Below are 26,168 nucleotides of genomic sequence, written 5' to 3'. Positions count from 1 at the left end.
GGTACTAAAAAGTTTGGTACGCAATGCTCTATACTTTGGATTCTTGTAAACAGTCCTCCAGGGCCACACACGTCAGCTTTATATTGAACACGAAAATCCAATACATCAAAATGTATTTCTTGGTTATCAGTTGTAGACCCACAGAATCTTTGACTGCATTCAATCTCGAGGATAGTGAGAAGTACCCATATTCTATACTAACTCTGCAATAGTCCGAAAAGGCATTGTGCAAACATCTCCACTACAGAACACTATCCATCACACTATGAATTTCTAGAGAATGCATTACTGATAAACACAAATTTGGAGGCAAGATGGAATAAATGAACCAAAGTTGACCTACGTGGATTAGTGGAGAGCGGGATAGAAGTGGTTAAGCTTTTCCAAAATAAAAGTGCAATAGTGACAAAAGTGCAATAGTGACAAAAATGTGAATGAAAAGGGTGGCAATGATCTCTTGGTAATACAGCGGATGTATTATTATTATTTTTAAAATAACAATGGGTTTCTACATTTTCACCACAGCTGTTTAAAATATCTGTGAAAACTGCTACCACACTACAAATCTGACTGAAATCTAGGGTCTCAATAAGAAATGAAAACCAAATGTCAAATGTGGCTGGACATCCTTAACTCCTGATCAGCATTATAAACATTCAATGTGTAAAAATATCTGTGCTTAAACTATCATACTGTTGAGTCCAGTCTCCATACATCTGTGCAGTTTCCCAAGTACTGCAATGTTGAGGTGAGGCAGCAATGTGGTGCTACCTGAAACAAAGTAGCCACTGTGGTATTGTTTTAAAGTTACGCTGCTTTGATACCATTACCATCAGATAATGATCCGATGACGGACCACGACCATTTATATGGCACACATTCTCAGTTGTGTGATACTTAATTGTGGCCGAGTTTCCTTCACAAAAGAAAACAGTAGCCACATTAGCTCCTAAGGCATAGGCCTTCAATCATTGAACGAAAAAATGCATTTACAATTTCAAAATAAAAAACTCAAGTAAGTCAAAGCAGAATAATAATGGTGTACTAAAAACACCGACAATAAGAAACACACTTAGGGACAAACTGAATGGTTGCCGCAACACCCGTGTCAAATTATCTCTAAAGCCTACTTCAAAGGTGTCTCTTTAGCTTGGTTTGCCAGTTTTACACACCTGCAGATGAAATCGGTATACGTTTATATTTTCACCTTACAGACTATAAGGGACATATAACAAAAGTGTAGAGCTATTTTCTTAACTTAGTAACGTAAACTGAAGTAGTTGTGATATCTGTGTGTTCATTCCTCACAATTATTATTTTCCTTTAATCAGCAGTCTGGTCTTATTTCTAATAGCTCGGGATAAAACCACAGCCATAACACAGGCTTAGAATATGCCTGGCAGACGAGGTAATCATGAGAAAAGGTAAAAGGCGGATTCTTTAAATAAATCGTTTATATTGTCCCCGATGGGTTAAGAAAAGATATTTAGAAATGTAAGCCACCAGTAACGGTCTTTAAAAGAAAAACGTCTGGGTATGAAATCTGCTTTTACAGAAAGAAAAGATTGCTGAGAAGTGAGTTGGAAGCAAGCATCACCACAAAGAAACGTCAAGATACTAGTCACAAGAAAGAGAGCACGGGCCACCAGCGTAGGCATTGAAAGACAATTCAACTCCTTACAAACAACAGCAGTTCTCACTTTCTTGACAGAATCAATAATACTGTCTTAACTGTACGTACACCCGACAGCCAAGAGGTCTAAATGAATGCATAGCAGAAGTATTCCTGTGTAGCGGTGTGCTTCGCACAACAAATCCAGTAGTATATGTAGCAGGAAACAGGTCTGCTTATGCCCCCCCCCCCCCGCATCAGACGTATGGTCAGTGACGGCTACCGCCACCTCCCAATGAACCCTTACCAACCCGAACACAGGCATGAAACATAAATGTCTTTGGAAGGCGGGGGATCCGAAGACCCCCCGGCCGTATTTATTAAGATATAAAACAATAAAATTGAAAATATAAAATCAACATTTCCTATGCAAAATAACAGGATATTAGATACAATATATTCAACAGGTATGAGAGGCTAACCTTAACAAACTTCTAATACAGGTTGTTTCCTAACCGAATCTAACATCCTCATCTTCATTTTGCATACTAACATTTCTGGCCATATGGCAAGGTCGCTAACCGGTGTCAGGTCCCACTAGCTGCGCCTCCCCGTAGGTGCGCATGCGCAGCTGAGCCCATTAATTACTCGGTCCACGCCGTGAACTCCATTTACCCACTAACCTCTCTCTCAATTTGTTATTATTGGAGGTAGATTTTAGCAGATACGTCTATAGTGGAGAACCACTTAGCCCCTTTCAAAGACTAAACCATCTCTGTGATTCAGGGGAAGGCAGAACCGCTCAATGACAATGTTGCTGTTCAAATGGTGTAAGTCCACACACAGAAGGATTTTTCCATTGCTTTTGCATGCCACGACGACTGGCGAAATCCAATCCGAACTTTCAATTTAGTTCAATTTCATTCATATAAACCAACTTATCCAACTCCCTAGATACCTCATCTCCTATCAGTATAGGCACTATCCTTACTTTGTGTAGTTTTGGAGTGGCTTTGCTTCTGAACATAATCTTGCGCTCCAACCCCTATAAGAATACTAAATTCTTGCTGAAAAGACTGGAAAATGTGTCTGCCATGGTCTACTAACCACGCTCACATTGTCCACCACCAAGACTTTCTACACACTGTTAGGATGTAAAATGATGTGTAGATTGCCTTGATCAAACCACCCCAAAACTAATGGTCCGTGTTTTGCCACATTGAGCTTCCTCTTGTGCATATGAAAGAGAAAGCCATCCATCTAAACCCCAACATATTAATTTTTTCACCTGTAAAACTCTCTGGACTAATGTCAGATGGTGAAAAATGTGATACAACCGTTTTGTAAAATTTGATTTTCCTAACTTCTTCACTCACGATAGTGAATGGCGATCCTTTTTATGCAAAGATTTTTAATAACACCACCACCTATTAACCACATCGATGCTCGATGAGTTCCAGCCCTGTGCTGGAATATGCAAAAACCCATTATTCATGACGAGCTGGGCTCGTCATGAGCGTGCTGGGAGGCTACTGCATGACGAGCCCAGCTCGTCATGAGTGTGGAAGGGGTTAACATGTCACACATTGGTTTGTTCTCAGAACTGCCCTCACGAACATCAAGCACGAATGTGCCCTGCAATTTCTTGATACTGTCTAGTTTCAAATATATTACTCCTTCTCTTCACCGCCACTAAGACTCATACTTTCCACTATACACTTTGCTGTTTTCTTTTTCTTTCTGAATACCTTTGCAAAGTGGCCAACAAAGCCACATTTGCTGCACTTTTGTTTTGTTGCTGGGCAGCTTTTGCTATATGCGAGATGATCTCTACTACCACAACAATAGCATCTATCACCTCCAACTCGTTTTTTCGGGACGCTACTCCTCTGCTCCTTCCTCAGGTGTCTTATTCATTGTGCCTTGCACCTCGCATATTCCATCCAGGTTCTTGTCGGGATCAGATTGTTTAAGTTCCGTAGCACACCTCCCTGAAATTTCTACTTTAGGAACAATTGCCAACACTTCAAGTCCAGATTCACAATTTATAGACAAACTCTCTTGGATAGTCGAGTTGCTAGAGTGCATAAGCAACTGGCCCCTTATTAATTTGTCATGTAGATTGCCAAACTTACAGTCAATGGCTAACTTCTTTAGTTCCGCGACATAATTATCAGCCGATTCACCTTTGTTTATGCTGAAAACATTTATAGCGAATGATGCCCAAACACACCTTAGACGTTTATTTTCCTCATCAATGGCACTGATGTAATTGTCAAAATAATTCTTCCGCTCTACCCAACAGATAGCTGGATCCACTCCAGATGCCCAGAACGCATGCGGCGGACTGAGTGAGAATTTCAATTTATGCCATGTTAACCGCATAGAACTCACACATCTCCGATTCTTCTTCGTTCTCACTCCCACCCAGTAAGGGGGCATGCTTACCAAAATACACAACAGTACTAGTGGTAACCAGTCTATAGAGCAATAGCACTTGACAATAGGGTGTAATATAACCCTCACTTGTTTTCTGTAGCATTATTGTGCAGTTGCTCACTGTAGGAGAGTAGGGTCTGCTATCCTATGGTCACCCCAAATTTTTGCTTTTTGCTTCACTGGTTTATGACTTAATGTGGCTGTGGGCCTGCTAATCAGACCCACAGCCTGCTGTTCTCTCTCTAAATGAATGCCAATGCACATTAGGTGCATTACGACATTGGAACTGGTTCACCTTATTGGCCCCTGTAACAGTGTACCCCAGGTACCCAGGGCATAGGTGCTTCCAATGCCTACCAGGGGCTGCAGCACGTATTGTGCTACCCACCCCTGGCCTGCATATTTGACACAACTGGCTGATCACTCAGCTGGGGTAAGTCAGTGTAACCACCCCTTACTTAGGTGTAGTATGCCTATGCCTAACCTAAAATGGACACACATGTTCCTATCAGCCACTCCTATGGAAGGCCTCATCAATCCTGGAGGCAGAGTGCTTGGAAATATGTGAGATGGTGCTCTGGCATGAGCTGAGCCTGTCTGCAGCTTTCGGAACCATGTCCTTTAGCGGTTTCATGATACTGCCATACCATATACTCTTAAGTGCATTATGAACCTCGCGGTTAAATGCTATCTTTGGTTTGGCTGTATCAAAACATGTCGAGTAAGGTGTCATACGAATTGGAATACTACCCCCTCGCCAGTTCTGGCGACGGGGGTAGCATTCCACCCTTCTAGAGGGGTACGACATGTACATAACCTGAACCCCGGTTAAAGTTAAACAGAGCCTCAGCATCACAAAATGGATGCTGCCACCACAGACACAAGTCTGACCTCCTGCTGCTGGGAGTCCTTCCAGCGAGGGCAGCTTGGACAAAGGGTTTCCTGCCTTGGGAGGTGCTAGCACCACCCCAGACAGGATTTTGTGTATTGGGTAGGACAGGGCTGAATAGAATCAGACATGCCTGGGGCACACAAGGTGTCCCTGTGCATATGCCAGTTCAAACCGGTGCTGGGGCTCTCCTGCCCTAGTCTTGGCGCGAAGCTGGACAAAGGAAAGGGGGTGTAACCACCCCCCTTCCTGGTCCCACCCAGAGGAGGGACCTAGCAGGTAATCCGGCCCCTAGATTTGGAATAAGAGTAAGAGCTGTGTCCCAAGACTTCAGATCATCCTGAACTCGACTTGAAACTAAGAAGAAAACTGGACTTCGACATTCTGCTGCACAGAAGACTGAAGAGAATCTCCCTTGTGGCCAAGGAGTGACCACCCTGTGAATACAGACACCAACCAGCAACTCGACGTCTGCTTTGCCGCCGCCTCCCGCCGGAGCCCGAGCCCAGAGCCTGACAAGACCCAGACTCCCAGACATCTCAGAGCCCGATCCACAGTCCCTGAAAAGAAGAGACCCGTGGAGGCACCGAGAGACGTGGGACCGGACATCTTGGAAGACCCCCAAAGAGCTGACTGCGCAGCACCCGAGGCACCCTCGATGCTGTGCTTTGGGGTTTGAGAAGCCCCGACACCGAACAGCATTTGCACCGAAGATCAGCCCCCCAGCATCTCCACGATCTGCGTGGGGCCCTTTTGCACTTTGCCACTCGACGCGCCATCCCGGCCACTTGCCACGTGGCTAGCGGCCATCTTGGCGACGAAAACTACGACTTACACCGCTGGTCTGGTTGCTCCAGACTGGCCCTTGCTCCCCTGAAAAGGAGCACCCGCTCTGACCTTGCTGGTCCGAGTGAGAAGCTTGCATCGATTCCTGCGTGGCTTGCATTAGCCAAGGCCTGTTTTCTCCGATCAAGAAGCCTACACCGCCAACAGCTAGAGCCTTCGTGGGACAGCTCGTGACCAACGCCTGGACGTCCTTGACCTCTTCGTGTCCACGTGGCTGCAGAGACAATCTTCACTTCTTCACCTGTTTGCACCCGACATTGCCTGGTTCCATCCTGGTTCCACGGTAGTCACTGGCTAGTGACTTTGAACATTGTCCCCTCTTCTTTCAGGTCTTCACCTCTTCAGATCCACCCTTGGATCCACCGGAACTCTCCTCGACGACCCGCCTGCAGCATCTTCAGCTCCAAGCACCATCGACCTGCGTGACGAAACCCGACACTACTTCGCACCTGTGCACCCGCTTCCTGTGGGTGAGGTAACTCAGCAACGCCGGTGTTCCCACACTGGTATACACCTCTAGTGCCTGTGTCTAAAGTTTTATCCTTGTAGGTCCATCGGAAGGTTCCTTAAACACTAACTTTGTAACTTTTACGCACCATTGATATTGATTGGTGCATGCGTGCGCTTTAAGCGCTGCACCCGAGTCCCGCGGGCCTTTCCCGACTTCATCACTGCTAGTCCCGAACAGCTCCAGCGATTCCCCAGGCCCTAGGCCTCTTCCCTTTCCCCATAGTGGTTCTTATACCACTATTTTAGTATATGGTTTAGGTGGCCCCTAGGGCTCATCCATATTGTGCAACTTTTGTATATTTAAACTGTGTTTTGTTTTAACGCATTTGCTTCTGTGCTCATAAAGAGTATAGGGGATATTTGTAGAAATAAATCTATATATATTTTCAATATATATCTGTGTGGTGTCCTTTCATTTGGTATTCAAAGGGATTGTGTATGGTAAAACAGCTTGCTTCACATGCCTTTACAGAGTTTAGCCAAAGACTGCTTAGTCCATGCTACCCCTAGGATAGCTTGTCTATAAGGTTGACTTACAACCAATCATCATAAGGTTTGCTTGGCATGGTACAAGGTGATCACTAAAACTAGTGAGCATCATGTACCAGGCCAACTTCTCACACTCACCATAGCCTTGAACTTGTTTAAACTGTTCCTCTTCTTAAACAGTTCCCCTTAAACTTGCCGACAGCATTAAATGGTCTGTGTCCCAGACGTGACCTCTGTACAGTAAAGTGGCCCAATAAATCCAAAATGGCCTCCATTCAAGGTCACGTTGTGTCGTGGCACTTGGGGTCACGTGTGCATAGAGCAGCACACGCACACAGCTACTGCTGAGGAGACGCGTGCAGAGAATGCTGCAGAAGATGCCAAGAATCCTGCTTGCCATTCGAAGAATGAGCCCGAGGTAAGTGATTATTAAGGTTCTGAATGCTGCGTTCAGTCTTCAGAACACAGAGTAAATAACAGCACACGTACTTGCCAGACCTCATCCATCTTGGTCATGAGTCCCACTACTTGGTCCACAGCAGCGCTCAATTAGTCAGTCAGCTTCTCTACAACAATAAGTCCACAGGCCGCTCCACATAAATTCACACAGGACATAAACACATTTTTTAATAACACCCCTTGCAAGCTCGTCACCAATTTATAGCGTGGTGCTTCGCAAAGACACATGTAAAGCTAGTGGTATATGTAGAGCTTTTTTTCATGCTCCGCTCATACAGGAAACAAGTCTGCTTGGTCCCAACCACATCAGATGATCTAACACAGAATGCTGAGCAGTGGAACCTCGCCATGTCATGCCTACAACAGGCATTTCATGTTGCTGGAATCAGGAACAAACTATAACATCTTGGCATCCTCAGTTTAATACGACCTGTGACTGTCAGACGTTCTTCTCTCTGGTCGCCACCCCATCAAATTTGAACTAGTTTAATAGATTCATCCTGCCCCTATAAATGGGGTGCCAACATTTTGTACACAACTATATGAGATGCATACATTTGGGTAGAGATGAGACATGCAATACAAGCCCAGCTACAAAGCAACAACATGCTAAACAATTTAGTCAAAGAACAAAACTGTAACAGCACACCCTTTATAATTTATAATAATTCAAATATAGTATTGGATAAGTTCTACACACAGTCCAAATTCTAGTGCAAATATCGACAACAGTTCATACGGACAATCTAATGAGACATCCGGCATACAGCAAGTAGTCCAAAGAGTTCATCTGTTCATTTTCTATTTCTTTTTATTAATTTTCTCAAAATGTTTTCGCAGCACACGAAATTATAAAGGGTGTGCTGTAACTGCTTTGTTCTTTGACTAAATTGTATGCATGTTAGGTTCTAATATGCTAATAGCACCTTTTGGTAGTAGGTGTTTCAAGCTACCTTAGCACCCTGACCCATCTGTAGTGATAGATTGATTCACATTTGTTTAGCTAAGGGTAAAATACATACCATAGATTGATTGTGCGGTTTGTTTCTCTCAGGGGCCACTCCTACCTACTCTCTCTTTCATAAACATACTAAACAAAATGGGTGTTTTACAGTGCAGATGAAGAGCAGCACAAGGGGAGGCAGTAGTAATACATTATCAAGCATAGAGTTTAGAGTGGAGAAAGAAACAGTGTTGTAGCAGCTGACACCGAGGTTCAAGCGAGGAGAAGAGTAACAGAGGTGTAGTATAGGAAAAGGAATTATTATGGGGTGGTCTAGAATCCAGGTGGTTACCACAGGGTGAGGGGTTGCTTGAAGAGGTAAACAACCGTTACAACGCAACTTTTACAACAGACTACTTTTACAATGCAACTTTTACAACGCAGGATCCATTACAACGAAGTACCATTACAACGCATTTTTTTACATCGCAGATACCTTTACAACGCATGCCATTACAACGTAAGTATTGGTAAGTATATAATTATAGTAAAATTTTTATATGTTTGGGTTTTTGGGTAAATGGGTATTTTTAGGGTTCAGGTTTAGGTTTGAGTTTTTGGGTAAAGGGGTATTTTTAGGGTTCAGGGCTAGGTTTGGGTTTTTGGGTAAAGGGGTATTTTTAGGGTTCAGGGCTAGGTTTGGGTTTTTGGATAAAGGGGTATTTTTAGGGTTCAGGGCTAGGTTTGGTTTTTTGGGTAAAGGGGTATTTTTAGAGTTCAGGGCTAGGTTTGTTTTTTTGGGTAAAGGGGTATTTTTAGGGTTCAGGGCTAGGTTTGGGTTTTTGGGTAAAGGGGTATTTTTAGGGTTCAGGGCTAGGTTTGGGTTTTGGGGTAAGTGGTAGGTTTGGGTTTAAAAAAAAAAAATTAAAATTAAATTAAATTCTATTAAATTTAATAACTTACATTTTTAAAAATATTATATACTTACCAATACTTACGTTGTAATGGTATGCGTTGTAAAGGTATTTGCGTTGTAAAAAAATGCATTGTAATGGTAGTTCGTTGTAATGGATCCTGCGTTGTAAAAATTGCGTTGTAAAGGTATGCGTGCTAAAAGTATGCGTGGTAACGTCATACATCCCTTGAAGAAGTCCGTTTTCAACATAATGTGTAAATGGAGAAGGGATGGAGCCTTGGGGATCCAATGTGGGATCATGTTCCATATCCTAAGAACACAGCAAAAGAAAGCTTGGAACCTTGTTTTTTCCTTCTTCCATTTCCTGCTTTCCAGTCAGCTAATGCTGCTCGTTGTCTGCGCTCCACCCATTGTTTTATAGCGTCGCCAGTTATAGTTATGTGGCAGGAGTGACTGTCTTTTATACCAGATTTAAAGGTGGTTAGGGTCTGCAGTGGGAGACATTGGAGGTCTCAGAGAGTCAGTTAGATAATAATGCACTTATAGGAAGCATGCTGCAACGTGGACAGCGTGTTTATACTTGTATACAATTTCTTAATATTGCCTGTTTTAGATAGTTTAAAACCATTTGCAGTTGGTGTTATTTCCGCCACCGCCATCTCTTACATACATGAAATAAACATCCTTGAACTTGAGAGGTGGTAGAATAAGTCTCTGGGTGGCACCAGCATGATTGTGAAAAAGTTGCAATGAACATCAGGAATGGGACTGGTGAAAGGAAGATATCAAGAGCGGCTGGGATTAAGCTACTCTGTACTTCAAACAGGGGTGGGGGGTGAAAGTTACCCTTTGGAGACTGCGAAGCTCAGAATTGGATGTTCATTAGCTATGTTACATCTTTGTGGATGAAATAATGAAAAAGGAAGTAGACAGGTAGAGGAATGGCTGTGGCAAATCTCTGCCGGCAAAGTGGCTGTTCCCCACCCAAGTCTTCGGCAGTGGTAGCTTTGGAGAGCATTTCACAGTCTTAGTTACAGCACACGTCACTCACTTGAATATGACCCAGAAGTACCTTTAACACCTGTGAACAACAAAAACAAAAAAAGAAGGAAAAAAAAGGTAGCTGCCAGCCTAACTGCAGATGAAAAGCAAGGAGTCTGGCCTCCAAATAAGGATTCAGAAGCTGTAGGACTACCATAGGAGAAAATCATCTTTTTGCCCTGAGGTTGCCCCAAAAAAGTATCTCCATGCCCTTGTGAAAGGAACAGAGTTGGGAGACGGTGTTGAACTTAGTCCGGCCTGGCCGGCTCCTTGCCAATTGTCTGAAATAGTATTTTTACATTTATGCTTTAACATTTTTTTAACATAATGGCTCGTTCAGAAGCGAATGTGTGGTTATCACCTGAGGTTTCAGCGAAAGGAGGTATACAAGGGCACGATGGTAAACTGTGGCATATGCACTATATTGAGAAACATAACAGCAATGAGACTCTGTTTATAAAGAAGTCATTGTGTTACAATAGATGCATAAATTCTGAAGTAGTACCCGGAGTGCATTAAAAAAAATAAGATACTACTAATTGGAGGTTTTTTACTATAAATTGATCCTCTTACATCATGGCTCTTTTTTGTAGCATATTAATGTAGAAAAAAATTAGCTCTGCAAAACATTGGACTACACCAACGAGAGTGCGTGATTTTAAGAGGTTGTGAAAACTGACCTTTGATTCCACCGCTTTCTTACTTATGAACATGGGATAAACACAAACTATATAAATCTTGTGAACCTGTTCCTAAAACTAACCCATGTGAAGCAGCAGATACCTTGAAAATGAGAGCTGATCGAATGAGAGATTTATAGCTAGACGAATAGTATGATATTTAACTTGACAGTCCAGAATCACACCAAACAGCAACATTTAAAAGCATGCAGACAAGCCAAATAGGAGCAGAAAAATGTAAGGAATGTCATACCCCTGTGCTTGTAAGATTTGGCGTGGATACGGATGTTAGATTGCCAGGAGCGCCATCCTAATGAGAAAAACAGAAGAGAAAACTGTGAGAACTTGGAGGAGTGAAACTATCTTGTAGGCTTTCTGGAAAACGAATCTGCATTTTTATTTTATATACTTTTACATCCGAAGAGTTTGCCTACTTAAGAATTTACTTGACTGGAAATAAAGCAATTTGAGACACATTGAACTAGGCACATCGTATTACCGAAGCAAATTAGGAAGAAAATAAGCCCTGGCAAAGCCAATAGGATTAGCATTGGTTGCCAGCCCTTGGGCCTTCACAAAGCCAGTTTTCTTCTCACAGTTTTTGTAAACATTTTTTCTTAAGGTCCCAGGTCCCTGCCAATATATAAAATAAACAGTAGCTAAACGCAAAATTATTTGGGGGCTCACAAAGTACACTTTGCCGTTTCAGTCACTGGTAGTGAAAGGGGCTACTTTGTGTGGACAACTCTTTGTGAAACAGCAGAATGCAGTCACTCACAGTGAAGCTACCCAATTGTCATATTGCTCCTTGCTGTAGTGGTCGGAAAAAAGCATGTAATTGACACCAGATCTCTGGGTGAAGGGGGCAGCAGAAAGCCGCTATTAACATTATATTAATGTACATTTTCAGTAAACCTAAATGTGCGCTCTTTGTGAAGAAGAAGAACGCGCTAACTCACAGTGAAGTCAGCCAAAGGCTGACACATCCTGAACCATTGCCTCATGCTGTGTGCTGTAGTGGGCGGAAGAAACATGTTAATTACAAAAACAGACCAAGGGATTAAGAAGGCTGGCTTTGTAAGTACCTAAAAAGCAGCGAACTTCAGACCCATGATTTTAAATACATATAAACTATTAAAATGCTCCGACATATTTTAGGAGGACTTAAAATTATAGGATTGCACCAAATGACCTCAAACTGCTCACTAGTACGACTTCGTTTTCCATAAGCATACCTCAACAGCACTGAACCGAAAAAACACACGTCAGCCGTAACTCGAATAAATACCACACATAAACATGAGTAAGTAGCTTGTGGTACTCATCAGCAACAACAACTTCCTTTCAAGCGAACGGGGAAGGAGTCTGGAAAAGTCAGGATTCTAAAGGCATGGTACACTCTGTGCCGAAGGTTCCCTGCTAGACCTCTGAAGGCAGCCTTTTGAGCATCTTTAATTTGTTGGGCTTGGCAAGAGGCGAACATACAACAAGGGCTGACACAGGCCAGAGCGTGGGTGGCTCTTTACTCCTGGCAGTGGCCCCTTCATTATAACAGGGGGAGTGGTACAGAGTGCCCACAAGTGGTGGCCAGGCCACATGAGGCACATCCTTCAAATCACACTTACAATTCACCACAGTAATAAAGAAGACTGTCTGAACTACTTAATTATGTACATGAACAATGTGCCCAAGCATATTACACATGCACACAATGACCCACTTCCGCTCCCATGGCAAGAATCTGAGCAAGGGCAGGGGCCGCTTAGGGACACCAGATTTTTTTCTCTTTTTTTGCTGGGATGGCACACTGAACGCTCTGCCACCTGCAGTGCAAGCGCCAACCAGGTCCTCCCTCCTCCCACTACTTGCTGAGTTTGGTATACAACCTTTACCACGCAACTTTTACAATGACCTACCTTTACCACGCAATTTTTACAACGCAGGATCCATTACAACGAAGTACCATTACAACGCATGTATTTACAACGCAGGTACCTTTACAACGCATACCATTACAACGTAAGTATTGGTAAGTATATAATTTTATCAAAAATATTATAAGTTTGGGTTTTTGGGTAAAGGGGTATTTTTAGGGTTCAGGGTCAGTTTTGGGTTTTTGGGTAAAGGGGTATTTTTAGGGTTCAGGGTCAGTTTTGGGTTTTTGGGTAAAGGGGTATTTTTAGGGTTCAGGGTCAGTTTTGGGTTTTTTGGGTAAAGGGGTATTTTTAGGGTTCAGGGTCAGTTTTGGTTTTTTTTGGGTAAAGGGGTATTTTTAGGGTTCAGGGTCAGTTTTGGGTTTTTTGGGTAAAGGGGTATTTTTAGGGTTCAGGGTCAGTTTTGGGTTTTTGGGTAAAGGGGTATTTTTAGGGTTCAGGGTCAGTTTTGGGTTTTTGGGTAAAGGGGTATTTTTAGGGTTCAGGGTCAGTTTTGGGTTTTTGGGTAAGGGGTATTTTTAGGGTTCAGGGTCAGTTTTGGGTTTTTGGGTAAAGGGGTATTTTTAGGGTTCAGGGTCAGTTTTGGGTTTTTTGGGTAAAGGGGTATTTTTAGGGTTCAGGGTCAGTTTTGGGTTTTTGGGTAAAGGGGTATTTTTAGGGTTCAGGGTCAGTTTTGGGTTTTTGGGTAAAGGGGTATTTTTAGGGTTCAGGGTCAGTTTTGGGTTTTTGGGTAAAGGGGTATTTTTAGGGTTCAGGGTCAGTTTTGGGTTTTTGGGTAAAGGGGTATTAGGGTTCAGGGTCAGTTTTGGGTTTTTGGGTAAAGGGGTACAGGGTAAAAATTAAGTACAATAAAATTTAAATTACATTAAATTAAATTGATTAAATTAAATTAATTTAATTAATTTAAAATTAATTAAATCAAATTAAATTAATTTTATTTAATTTACATTTAAAAAAATATTATAAACTTACCAATACTTACGTTGTAATGGTATGCGTTGTAAAGGTATCTGCGTTGTAAATACATGCGTTGTAATGGTACTTCGTTGTAATGGATCCTGCGTTGTAAAAATTGCGTGGTAAAGGTAGGCGTTGTAAAAGTATGCGTTGTAACGTCATACATCCGCTGAGTTTAGCAGACAGTTTGTCCACTCAGCCAATGTCAGGAAAAGGCAAGGCACTAGGGCTAGACAGGACAAAAGCTGGAATCTACCTATCTATGCCTTCCGCAGCCCAGAACTAAGCTAGCCAGCTTTGGTCCAGCCTTGCCCTTTCCAAGCCCTGGCTCGTGACCCTGCAGTTATTTAGCTCCAGTTTTGCTCTTGAATCTAAAAAGGTGTGTGTCTGTGCAACCGGTCTCTTCCTCGAACCCTATAACCGTAGTTTGTTAATATTCTCCAAGTTTGAGGCGCTGCATTTTTTTAAATCACATTGGCTCGTGGAACTGATCCTGTTATCACCACACCTCGAACGACCAGCGTGACTTCTTAACTGGACTCAAAAGGTGAGTAAATGAATTTGAAAGGGTATAGCTTCCCTGTGCCCTTTTGTCAAATTCTGCTGGCCTGAACATCTGATCGGCAGTTATCAGTGACCTGCTTCTAACCTCTAAAGTGTGTTTATTTTTCAGGTGCTGATAGGAAGTCAGATCGCTCCATGAATCTAAGAAAGCAAATGCAATGCTCATGATTGGCACCTGTGGATTACTTCATTAATACTGTGTTTACATAAGCAACACTCTTATGCCTTGTTTTACTAATGAAACAATGTAGTTTATTGAACATATGTGACTGTCTCTCTTTAATTTGTGTCTGAAAGGTTAGGAGGACAGCATAACAAACAGGTAGTCACATATCTGCTTAGCAGTCGTGTGTGAAATCTACAGCTAGTTCTTGCCTATTAGCAAACAGCACTTCACAAGCTGAAACTTGGAAGCCAGCACTTATAAAAAAAAATAACAAGAAGAAGAAGAATGTAGAGACATCTGGGTTAAAATCCAGGACTAGTTTGAGGTGTCACACATGACATGCCGTGATGTGTTAGCACTGCAGTCACCCGTCAGAATCCTCCGCCCCTTAAAAAGGGAAGCCGATTTGGAGTGGACCCATCACACCTCAGCATTTCCAATGGAAGGGTTGGTCACATGGCAATATCACCTTTACAAAGGGTAATAGGGTTTGACGAGCTTCAGTCACATGAGCGTTTGCTTTAGAAAAGGATGGTAGAGATTTAGTCATGACACTGAGCGATTAGTAGTACCTGGCACAAAAAAAATACAAATAAAACGACGGCCTGAGGTAGCATCAGTAACACATTAATCTTGCATCTTCAAGAGTGACCGCATTAGGATACTTACTCATGCCCAGAGTCCACCCCCCTCGCATATCTTATTGACTCAACTCCAGTATCATTGTATGACAAATTTGGTGCAATTCTGTTCAGCGGTTCGGGCTGTAATCATCTCTAACAACTGTAAAATTCCCAGAGACATGGCATGGGCAAAAAGGAGTTTTGGGACGCTCCCATTTATTCGGCCTCCGCATGATGAAGCACCCCAAACCTTTACAGACAGCAGCTGAACCAACTTGCCTACTAGTATGGATAATTTTGTGAAGATTCATCAAACAGCACCAAATTTATTAGTAGAACAAAATATATATATTTATATATAGACAACTTGGGGGGAGCATCCTTTCATGGTAGTGACCAACACAAGAACACCAAATCTGAGCCACTCACGGTATCGAACAGTTCTTTGTATTGGGGCAGAAGCGTTTCAGCAAAGTAGCCTTTTTCAATGCCAGTCATTTTTAGGTTTCGACTGCAAAAAGCTGCGCAAGCAGCTTTTGCGCAGGAGAAATCTTATGAGAACTGTAGTGTGGCTTTGGGTCGGCCCTCGTCATTCATTGGCTGGCTCCATAAATGGAGCCTAGCCATTGGACGAGGGGCCTGTCCATCAATGCCGGACCAGACACGGGGGCGTTCCCGAGATTCTTTGCCTTTTGCCGACGTCACGCGACGCCGGGAACGCCCCCGAGTCTCCTCCGGCCGGGCCGTGCTTGCTGCTGTCCTGCCTTGTGTCCCTCCTCCCGCCGTCCCCACGTTTCCCGCCCCCCTCGTCCTCTCCCGCCCACAAGAAGTATGGCGGCCAGGCTCAGCCATCGGGACTCCATGGGAGGGGGAGAAGCCGCGCCTCCTCCCGGGCTCCTCCAGCAGCATTGGCGGCGGCTCGGGGTGCGTGCTTGAGTTGCTGCCAGCCGAGAGCGGAGGAGGGAAGCCCGACTCGCCCAGCATGAGCCACGAGCCCTGTGGGAGGCACTAGGACCCAGGGCCGCATGAAGGACAACAGGTAACCATTATTTTTCAGGACATTCCCCCGAGCCGCAGACGGCAACACACTGGGCCTTCGTGCTGTGACTCCCCCTCCTGGGACTTCCGAGGCAGAGAGATGCAGGTAAGTGTGAATCGATTCTTTTTATGTTTGGTGCATGCGTGTATATTTGAATTTTTGGGAAGGAGTGTTGTGAATGATGTGTGTGTGTGCACGTGTGTAAATGTATGGGTGTGAATGAGTGTATGTGTGCGTGTGTGTCCCGTCCACCCTCCTCTCTCCTAAAACCCTCCCTGGGGGGAGGGGGGACTCTGGTGTCAGCCCTTGAGGGGTCCAGACTGAAACAGCCAATCAGAGAGCGGGGGAGGGGGAGTGCTATCCCCCCCAGAGAGAGCAGCCCGCCCCCCGCAGATCCTCTCCAGACATGCCTGCCCCGGCCGGGTGGGGTCAGGAGGGTACAAGTCCGCCCCGTCCCAGGGGCAGCGCTGAAGCCTCGTGTGATCCTGGGCACATACCCCCCCCCCCCCGCCTGGGGGTGTCAGTGCGGGGCTCGTGTGAGGCCCCGACCCCCCGGGGCGAGGCCACGCACAGAAAGATTCCCACAAACCCATTCCTTCCTCTCGCAGCCGGTGCCCCCTCCAGCAGTGCCAGGCGGCGCTGGGCACCACCGCTGCTGCCTCGACCCCTGGCAGGGCAAGCGGTGCCAGGCCCGCTTTGATTGGTTGGTAATCCGCCGGAAAGTCGCTTCCTTGAGAGCAGTGAGAAGTTATCAACGAGCCTCAAACTTGCCAAGTGATATGAAACCCACCGACAGGAAGCGCCGACACGGGAGCGCCTTGAAGTGTCATTGATTCACTGCTGCTCTCGCGGAGAAACGCAGATTTAAACCCCCTCAGAGCGTGGGTTTGGTGCAGGAGGTCCACGAAGGTCTCGCATGCCAGGGTTGAGCTTCAACCATGGCACATGTGTGTTTGGGCTCCACGCGGGGCACACTGGCCACAACCCGAGTGGAATAAACCGTGAGGCGGGGGCGTGATTTTGTAAAGAATAGCATTAGATATCCCCACGCATCCGGAGAGCGATGCTCGCTCCTTTGGCCGCAAAACTCTGGAACTCACTCCCTTTTCCCGTGAGAGTCACATCGAATGATCGGGAACCCAGATGCTTTCACCCGCAGACCAATAAGTGGCCACATAAACCACCCCTCTACACAGCCCACCAACCCGGCAGCCTCCACCAGCCCCCGGGTCTCCTTGCCATGCTGCCACCCCGAGCATCGCTGCGCCCCCGTCCCCCTCTAAGCTCGCAGGTGTCTCTGCCACCCCCAGGTGCCCCAATGCCCACGCCCCGAGGGCCCGAAGCGGCGGGGCACTCTGGGGCCCGGGCACAGGGTGCACTCACTGTCCTCACCGAGTCCCAGCCTTCACTCCGGCTGAAAGCCCCCCGAGCTGGCAGCGGGTCGTGCAGGCCGCGCCATGAACGTCCACCTGAGAAGCCCCCTTCCTTTGTAATTAGACTCCTTGCGGCCTTTTCTTCGGCTGCCGAACCGTGGGCCCCTTGACCTCGGACCCATACTCCGACTCCAGCATTGATGCTCTTTACGGGGGCACCCATATCGCACGCCAGGACCATACACCTTTTCTGCTAATTCGATGACATTCATAAATCTGCCCAGGATCACAAGATGTTGATCAGGCTAACAACACCCCAACCTTGTATGCGGACGTTTGGCCGGACAAACAGCACACCTGCCGTGTCTGTGTTGTCCTTATGCCTCTTGTGCGGCACGCGCTGATGCCCTTGCAACTTTGAGAGAGCGTCTCTGGCACTTAACAGTAGGAAACGGGAAGTATGGTACAGGACGTGGCGTTGTGGCCCGAGCTATCGCCGCGAGAGCCAGGATCGAATTAGAGGGGGAGGGGGAGGGGTGACCTTGTGTTATGTAACTTATGCTCTCCGATACCTGCGGGTCGAGCTCGCGCTATGTGCCTTCTCTGCTGCATGCCATCGCTGAACACTCGTTGCCCTCTCTGCCATTTCTGTTCACAAACTGCCCCCGTTCATACACTGCCTCTCTTCTGGGCCCCATCTGAAGACTTAATGCTGTCTCCACTCGCAACCACTTCTGCTCACACACTGCCCTCACAGCTCCCTGTCCCTTCTCCTCACACACTACCCCTTCTCCTGTGCTCCTTTTTGTCTCTGATCAATCACTGCCCTCGCAGCTTCTTGACCCTTTAGTTCACACACTGCCCTGCCCCTCGCTTCCTTAGCTCCAGGCTATATTTCAAAAACATTAAAACCAGCATGGCATTTAGATGTGGGAAAAGTGTTTTCCATTCATAAATATCACACCATTATTAAGCTAGGGTGACAGATTTTCCAATGTTGTGAATATTAGTTATAGCCTAGGTTTGGATAATTTTAGCATGATCTACCTACCCCCCACAAATAGACGAATACTTGCAAACATGTAGGCTTGTATATTTTTAGATTTCTTCAGCATGTGGGCTTGCACACAGTGCATTAACACTGGGTTGCTCTAGTGAGAGATACAGGTGACTTTCTTGGGTGAATGGAAGACGCTTGTCTCTAACAGAGGCGTAGGTGAAGCGCTTTTCCCTGGGGAACCATATTCTTTCTATGGAAAAAGAACAATTGTTACATTTACAATTTCACATGATATTCTCTTGTTTTCCACCTCCTGGAAAGTCTGCACGAGTGAGTTGTGCAGGTTTGAGCTTTAAAGAAATCTATGATGGATTTCATGGAGCGATTTACGGAATTTGTGGTGGGAGAAATAATCCACTAATTTGCCATATGGGTGAAAGCTGACCATTTTTCAAATCACTGACATGCAAAGCAAAATTACGGTTTAAAAAATGCATAAATTGACTGCAAGTAAACCTTGAGAAGCAGGCAGAATTCAGGTGTTTTGGGCAGCTCATGTATTTTATTGTGGGTCTTCCTGGCAGCAGGATCATGGAGACTCACGCAAACAGCACATCTTTTACAAACTGCCCACAGAATAGGCACTTGTTTTCAGTCTCAGACCTTAATTTGTACCTATGGCAGGCATACAAATATCAGCACGGTGTGATCCGGAAAAAATGTCTGGCCTTAACCACTTTTCCTATTCTTTGTATAGTGTCAATAAATATTGCTGTGCTCCTGCCCTTGCTGTTCATGCTTTGCCTGTTACTGAAGCTCGTTGAAACATTTTCAGTATACTAAAGTCAAATGCCTGATGGGAATGAAATAATGTACTCCAGTGAAACTGATGGACAAGGTTTTAATTTAGTATTACATGTGGCTCAAGCAGTAACCAAATCTGCCGAGCTAGGCCCTGAATTCTGTCTTCAAGCCACTTCTGTCTCTGCCTCTGAAAGCTGCAGCATGGAGATGCATCCCTGACCTCTGCCTTACTTCCTGCCAAGCGAGCGGTGCCCGGCTCAGCCTGGTCTGCCTGCCAAAAACAGTATTTTACCTTCAAGTTATCAGCGTAGCCAGCTCAGCTCCTCAAACACATTCCAGTCTAGTGATTTAGGTAAACATATCCCCGACTACAGAGCAAAGAGCAAGTCTTCCTGTCTCCGTGCAAGTAATTTACGGTTCCCGTTACCAGAGTAGGCCCATGGCCCCGCACGTAGACACGCAGACACCTATGCACGCACTGACATTCAGTATAGAATAGCCTCTGCCCAAGAGACCTTTTACTCTAGAATAAACATCCTCTAAATACTAGATATCAGATATGTTATAAGGACAGGTCGATCTGACATGCCAGACTTCTGTCTCCTCTACTAGTGCTAAAAGTCAGACCCTTAGCTTCCTCCAGATGCACGTCAATCACACGTCATATTAGCTGCGCGCGCATTCAGGTCACAGGTTTCAGCTGACTCTGCAAGAATTCTTTATGCATCCACCCACTTATGACACTTTTCTGTGACGTTTCTAGTATACGCCTTCGAGCACACCCCTGTTCACGCCTTTTTGCTACGCACATGTGTTCTTACCATATACATTTCACTTGTCACGCCTACTGTATTCACTGCTACTGTGTCATTTTACTATATATGTCATGTACTGTTAATAAATCGTTGACATCTTTCCTGCCATCATTGCATACCCGAACCCTTGTATTGATGGAATAGATTTCCATGACTCGAGTCATCCTTTATGATTAAAGCCCGTATGACTCTGATGCCACGGACTCTGCCTCTCATTTGATTGAGCTATTTCTTTACTTGACCGAAATTATCTGGCAAACTCGTATACGGTAAAATATTTACCACAGTGTGTGTGGCCCTGGGTATGTGTGGCTCTGTGTGTGTGTGTGTGTGTGTGTGTGTGGCTGGCTCTGGGTGGGTGTGTGTGTGGTAGTAATTGCTGTCTGCTGAGCTCGTCAGTAGGGTACAATAGGTCTCACATTTGCGACAGATTAAGCTAATGGCAATGTAAATGACAATGCCACTAATTTATCTGTTTTCAAAACCAACACATAAACACATAAATACAAAATTTGTCATTTACAATGCCAATAGCTCTAACTTTTCCAAAGGCGAAACCATTGCATTGTAAATGCTTGTTTCTTTTGAATAGACCACAATTTAAACATTAATGTCCAGCTTCCCATTGGACATTTAACTTTCAGGGGACTAGAAAACGTACTATTTCCTTTTTTACTCTCTCGTAATAATGTCCGCCATCTTGGTATGTCACCATACTCCAATCTCTCAGTGAGGGTAGCTGCACACGTCATGAGTGATGTAATATGTGAGGTCATAAGCTGTGCATTGCGGGGGCACAAGTTATAGATAGCTCAGCTAACTATAACAGCTGAATTTCTCTGGTTTTGTACGAGTGAAATATCAGCCTAACTAGAAGGTCCCTGAAACCTTTGGCTTTTTCAGTGTATGTCTAAGTTTTTAAAATTCTATTTCCTAACTATAACGTCCATGTAACCTTTGGTTTTTTCACTGAATTACTAAGGTTTTTTAAATTCGAATTGTTAACTGTAACGTCCTGCAACCCTTGTTTTTTCAGCTTTTAAGGTTTTTGAAATTCTATTTCTTAATTGTAACATCCATTTTTTTGTAAGTGAACCTCAAAGATTTTCGTACTTTCTTTCTATAATTGGATATTGTGTATTAAATTTATATAATACACCACTCATTTTTAGGTCGAGTATTCGAGACCTCTTGTATATACTTTGGTATATACTTATAAGTGTGTGTACTTTGTGGGCTCTGGAGATCAGTCATAGGATTGGTCTGCTTCCGCCTAGGGACTTTTTTTCTGTTCAACTGCCTCTATTTAACTGCCTGGATAGAAAACGACCAGCAGAGCTCAGTAAAATACCAGAATCACTTTAGCATTCTCTAGATTCCAGTCCATAGAAATAGTCTTCCACGAGCACCTGTAGACAATAATATTTTTTTCAAATCTTGCATTTCCAGGGATATGACCACCGAAGGCCCTGATTTTATATTAAAAACAGAGCTTTGGACTAGACCATTTCCAGCTGAAAGGCAATATTTCGCTCCATGTTTTCCCATACCTGGCATGTCACGCAGTTTGGTGCTTACTTTCCCTCCATGTTGAAGAACAGAAGCTATTTCAGCAACTAAGGTAATGTGCTGAATGGCTAAATACATACAAGGTCCCAAAGGCGAGGCCGGTTGCATGGCAAATGCGTGTTTGATTTCTTATAAGTCTCAGAAAATACATAACTGGTTTTATTTTGAATAATTTTGCAAGTCGGCACAATATTGTTGCATTTACTGTGGAGATTCTGTCATCAGTAAATGTATTTCTCAAACTGAAAATACACTTAATAAAGTTTAACTCTAAATATTTAATAAATTATTGTTTCAACTTTTGTTTCTGTGATCAATTTAGAAGAAACCCACCTTTAGTAAAAAAAAAAAAAAATTGTATTTGCGACTACCGGCATCACCGCGATGACGTCTGTAGTCGCGAAGAGTGCCTGGTTTATACAAAGTGTAAAACATATATAGACATATTCTACAGTATATTTAACAGTAGAGCTTTGTTAGCGTACTTTTCAAACTCATATTTTTGTAGTGAATTTACAGAATAATCGCTTTCAAACACTATTTTCCTTTTCCGCGAAGACAGCAGAAGTCGCAATGACAGGTAATCACTATGCCTGCGGACATGTCGCGAAAATGGAAAACAAAAGCAGACATTCAATGGCCACCAACACATCTAAAAATAATATGTAAAAAAGTCCATTCTGACCATTGCCCTTTGCACATTACTATATACATACTTCTTTCAAAGCATGTTTAAACTCATATTTTTGTAATAAGTTTAAAAAAAAAAAAAACATCTTTCAGACCCTTTTTCCGTTTTTACGTTTATTCGGGACATCGCAATGGAGTCGTTAACTGCGACGATGTCACCTTTTCCATAAAGTGAAAACACATATATGCACACACATGACAGTATTTTACACACTAGAGGTTTTATTACTGTACACTTCAAACATGTTTTTCTAGTACATTTCTAGAATCACCATCTCTAAAACCTATTTTCCCTGGTGAGACCGGAGATCGCGATGACGTTGGTCATCGCGATCCCCGCGGGTACGTCGTGAATGCAGAAAACAAAACCAGGGATTCAGTAGCCGCCACCATCACATAAAAAAATTATAACTTTATAATTAATCCTAACCATCATAGAGGATAACTCACTATATAAATAACTCTATAAAAACACTCGTCAATATATCTATAACAATGCATACTAATGATTCATTGATTTTTTTGTATATTTTCCCGGTGACGTGAATAGCTGAGATGTCCCCGCAATGGCACACAGGGGGCCGCGCTGGAAGTCGCGCTGTCACCTCCAATATCGCGCACTATTAAAAAATTCAATTTTGGACTTATAAGTTCTGTCACTAACAACTCCATTTCTCAACAATGGGGTCAGAGTATCTCCAACCTGACCCCTAATGTGGGCTTTCACACAGATTTTCAGCCCCAAGAACCGTTCCCGATAGATTAAACGACAGACACAACTTTCTATTCAGGTTGCGTCAACCCAATCAGAGAATTCCCATTGGCGCATGCATTCAAGATTCATCGTGAAATCTCTGTGGCCAGAGATACCACTATAATTTTAAACTTGCATTTCTCAAAAACTACTGAACGGATTTACACCAAATAAGCAGAAGGCACTTCCTTGAACTGACATCTACCTCCCTGCCTAATTTGGTGTAAGTCCGTTCAGCTGTTCGGGCTGTAGAGGTGGCTAAAGGTTCCATTGGGAATTAACATTACAAACACAACCTTTTTCCCACCCCAAATTCTCGGTCCCCACTGCACGGATCACCCCCAAATGTTCTCAATCAACAGTACCCATGTGACACTTTTTTGCAAAAATTCAAGCAGTGGTCAATTTACGCCAATGTTATAGCAAAGTCAAAAAATGGTTTACTAAGGGAAACTAGGTCTTTACTAGAACTACCTACTGGCGATTGCCGGGAGGGGGGGGGGGGGGGGGGTCTAGGGAGAGCGAGAATATATATATATGCATATACGCACACATTCACTGACGTCATAGTTTTCAGATTTCCCTTGTACAAAACCAGCAGGTATAGTTACATCAGTCAACTATTACTTATGCTCCAGCAATGCACTGCTTATAACCTCACATATTACTCATGACACTTACCCCAAGCTGTCCACGCATTGCACCTCCTGCGGAGTAGTGCCCCACCCTCTCAGAAATAGATGAACAGTTATAGGCAAAATATGATGACACACCCGAGCCCCTACTGCCTCGTCACGCTTCCACCACAACACACACTTCACACCTCCAAGTTCATTACCCCATCCCCTTCACAACGCCATTACAGCTAGACTACATGTGTTATGATCCTGTAATAATGCAAAGTGTGATGTAACACTGTATTATGTGATCCGCCCCGTGATAATTGCGCGCACCCTCGAGAGGTGTGTTGAAATATGATGTACAACCAATGTTTTCTTTTCTCCTGTGAATCGAATAAAAGATATTTAAACAAAAAAAAAAAATTTACTCATGACACTGTTAGTGACATCAGGTGAGTGTGTTTTCTAAGTTTATGAGTGTTAAACATATATATTAACCAACAATAAAAGTTAGATTAGTATACTAGTTGTACAACTGAGTGATACTATTTCTAACAAATGTTATATCAGTGTCTGTGTGACTGACTGTAGCAGTGTGTGAGCATGTGCAGGAGTGGCTGTATGGGTGAGTGGGTTTCTGACTAGCTCTATCAGTGGTGTGTGAGTGGCTGTACGAGTGTGTGGTTTTCTAGGTGTGTGAGTGGCTCTATGGATGTATAAGGGGCAATGTAAGGGGCTGTGGGGGAGGCAGCGTGGGTGGCTACTTGGGTGGCTACCTGGGTCACCCAAGCTTGCTGCTCCTGCCCCCCCTCCTCCTTGCCATCCATTGTCCACGTCCATGTCCCTGCTCCCTCATTACATCCATCTGAGGCCGTTTTCTGCCCTAAATAATTCACCTCCTCCCTACCCTTGGTTGCCAGAGTTCATGCCCTGCATGGCCAGATGTGTTGCCACTGCCCTCCATTTAGCTTGATGTCCCTGCCCACTGCTCCTGCCCTCCGCTGCCCAATTCTATGCCCCATCACTGCCCTCCTGCTTAGCTTGCTGCCCTTGCTCTCTATCCACCTGGTCTCCGATGTCTGTGTGCATGCCCCTGCTCCATCATTTCTGCCCACCATATTCCATGGACCTGCCACCCTCCTATCTACTTTAAGTGTTCTGTTGAGCTGCCACTGTCCCTCCCACCTGCCTAGCATGGTCAGATGGCTGCCGCCTCTCCCTGCCACCTCCACCCTGCCTGTCCAGGTTCCATGCCCCTAGCCCCCCTCCTGTCCTAATGGTCCATTTTGCTGCCACAGGGGTATGTAATGAAATACTTACTTGCCTATGGGGCAGGTTGCTTCATAAATCTACTTGTCCAGTAACAATATCCACTTGTCCCTTTTGTGCCATGTAATGCGGCAACAAATTATGGAAGCAATGTCAATGCATAAGAGCTCTGATTTAGCCTCTCTGATTAAGCTAGGGCTCATACCATAGTTGGGTTTGAATACTAGCCATTCCCCTATGTTGCTACATTTCCACAGATCTACATACTGGGACTGAAGGTAATGGTAAGCAATAGTTCCAGGGGGGGGGGCGTGGCTTGGCCGCCGAAGAAAATGGACGGGTGAGCTCTGAGCTCCGAGGCGGCCTTCCCCGATAATCCTGCTATCCCTTATCCTGATGACCCTGATGCCCTGGATTTAACTGCATCCCCGCCCGCGGACAGTGTGGCCTGATTGGGGGCGGAGAGATCGACCCAGCGGCAGTGTGGGGCCGCGCTGCACCCGAGGTCTCGCGGGCATCGACGGCCATCTTTTGCGGCCTGTGCACTCCCCGGCCTCGATTACGCAGGAGGCCGGCCTGCGGTGGAAGTCGTAGCCGCGGATTCACGGACAGTCGGCGGCGGCGGCGGTGCCTGGGGTGCCTTGAAGTGGAGCAGCGGAGGGACCTGATTGGAAGCACCCGCAGGCGAAAAGAGCTGGAAGTCTCCTGTGGCTGCGGGGGCCTGCTGGGCGCGGGCCCGATCCTGCAATACCTTGCAGAGAGTGCTTTGCCGGCACTGGGTGCTTGCCCTGCGCGGCCGGAGTGCTCTGCCGACGGCGGGAGGCCTGAAGGGTCGGCGCTGCGGGTCCCCGAAGCAGCCTGATCCTGTGATACCCTACAGACTGCCGCTGGCGTGGGGAGCTGGGGCCCGGACTGGGGGCCTAAGGACATAGCGAGGCCGGCACCCAGGGAGCGGCTGTCGCCTGGCGTACAGATCTTCGACCCTCCCACGGCTGGGACCGGGGCAGCCCGCCACTGACGCCACCATACCACAGAGGACGCACTGACCACCGCCTGCTGGGTGCCTTGCTCCACGAACCGGAGGGGTGGCTCGCCATTGGGGCCTCCTCGCGGCTTCTGTCCTGGGCTAAGGGGCACATCGACCCGGTGCTGGTGGCGAGGTGCGGG

The 26,168-nt window shown here is 45.1% G+C and overlaps 1 protein-coding gene across 4 annotated transcripts in view; it reads right to left on the bottom strand.

Moving 5' to 3' along the window:
* Positions 1-26,168, bottom strand: part of TBC1D12 (TBC1 domain family member 12) — a 308,722-nt gene that overhangs the window by 241,218 nt on the left and 41,336 nt on the right. For all 4 annotated transcript variants that reach the window (XM_078643381.1, XM_078643382.1, XM_078643384.1 and 1 more), the window contains exon 2: positions 11,078-11,134. In XM_078643381.1, the coding sequence (XP_078499507.1) occupies positions 11,078-11,134 (57 nt within the window). The remainder of the gene's footprint in view (positions 1-11,077; positions 11,135-26,168) is intronic.

The sequence above is a fragment of the Lissotriton helveticus genome, chromosome 5_1 (assembly GCF_964261635.1).
Source record: "Lissotriton helveticus chromosome 5_1, aLisHel1.1, whole genome shotgun sequence".
NCBI lineage: Eukaryota > Metazoa > Chordata > Amphibia > Caudata > Salamandridae > Lissotriton > Lissotriton helveticus.
Note: the sequence above shows the minus strand (reverse complement) of the source record. Positions and strands in the feature narration are given on the sequence as shown.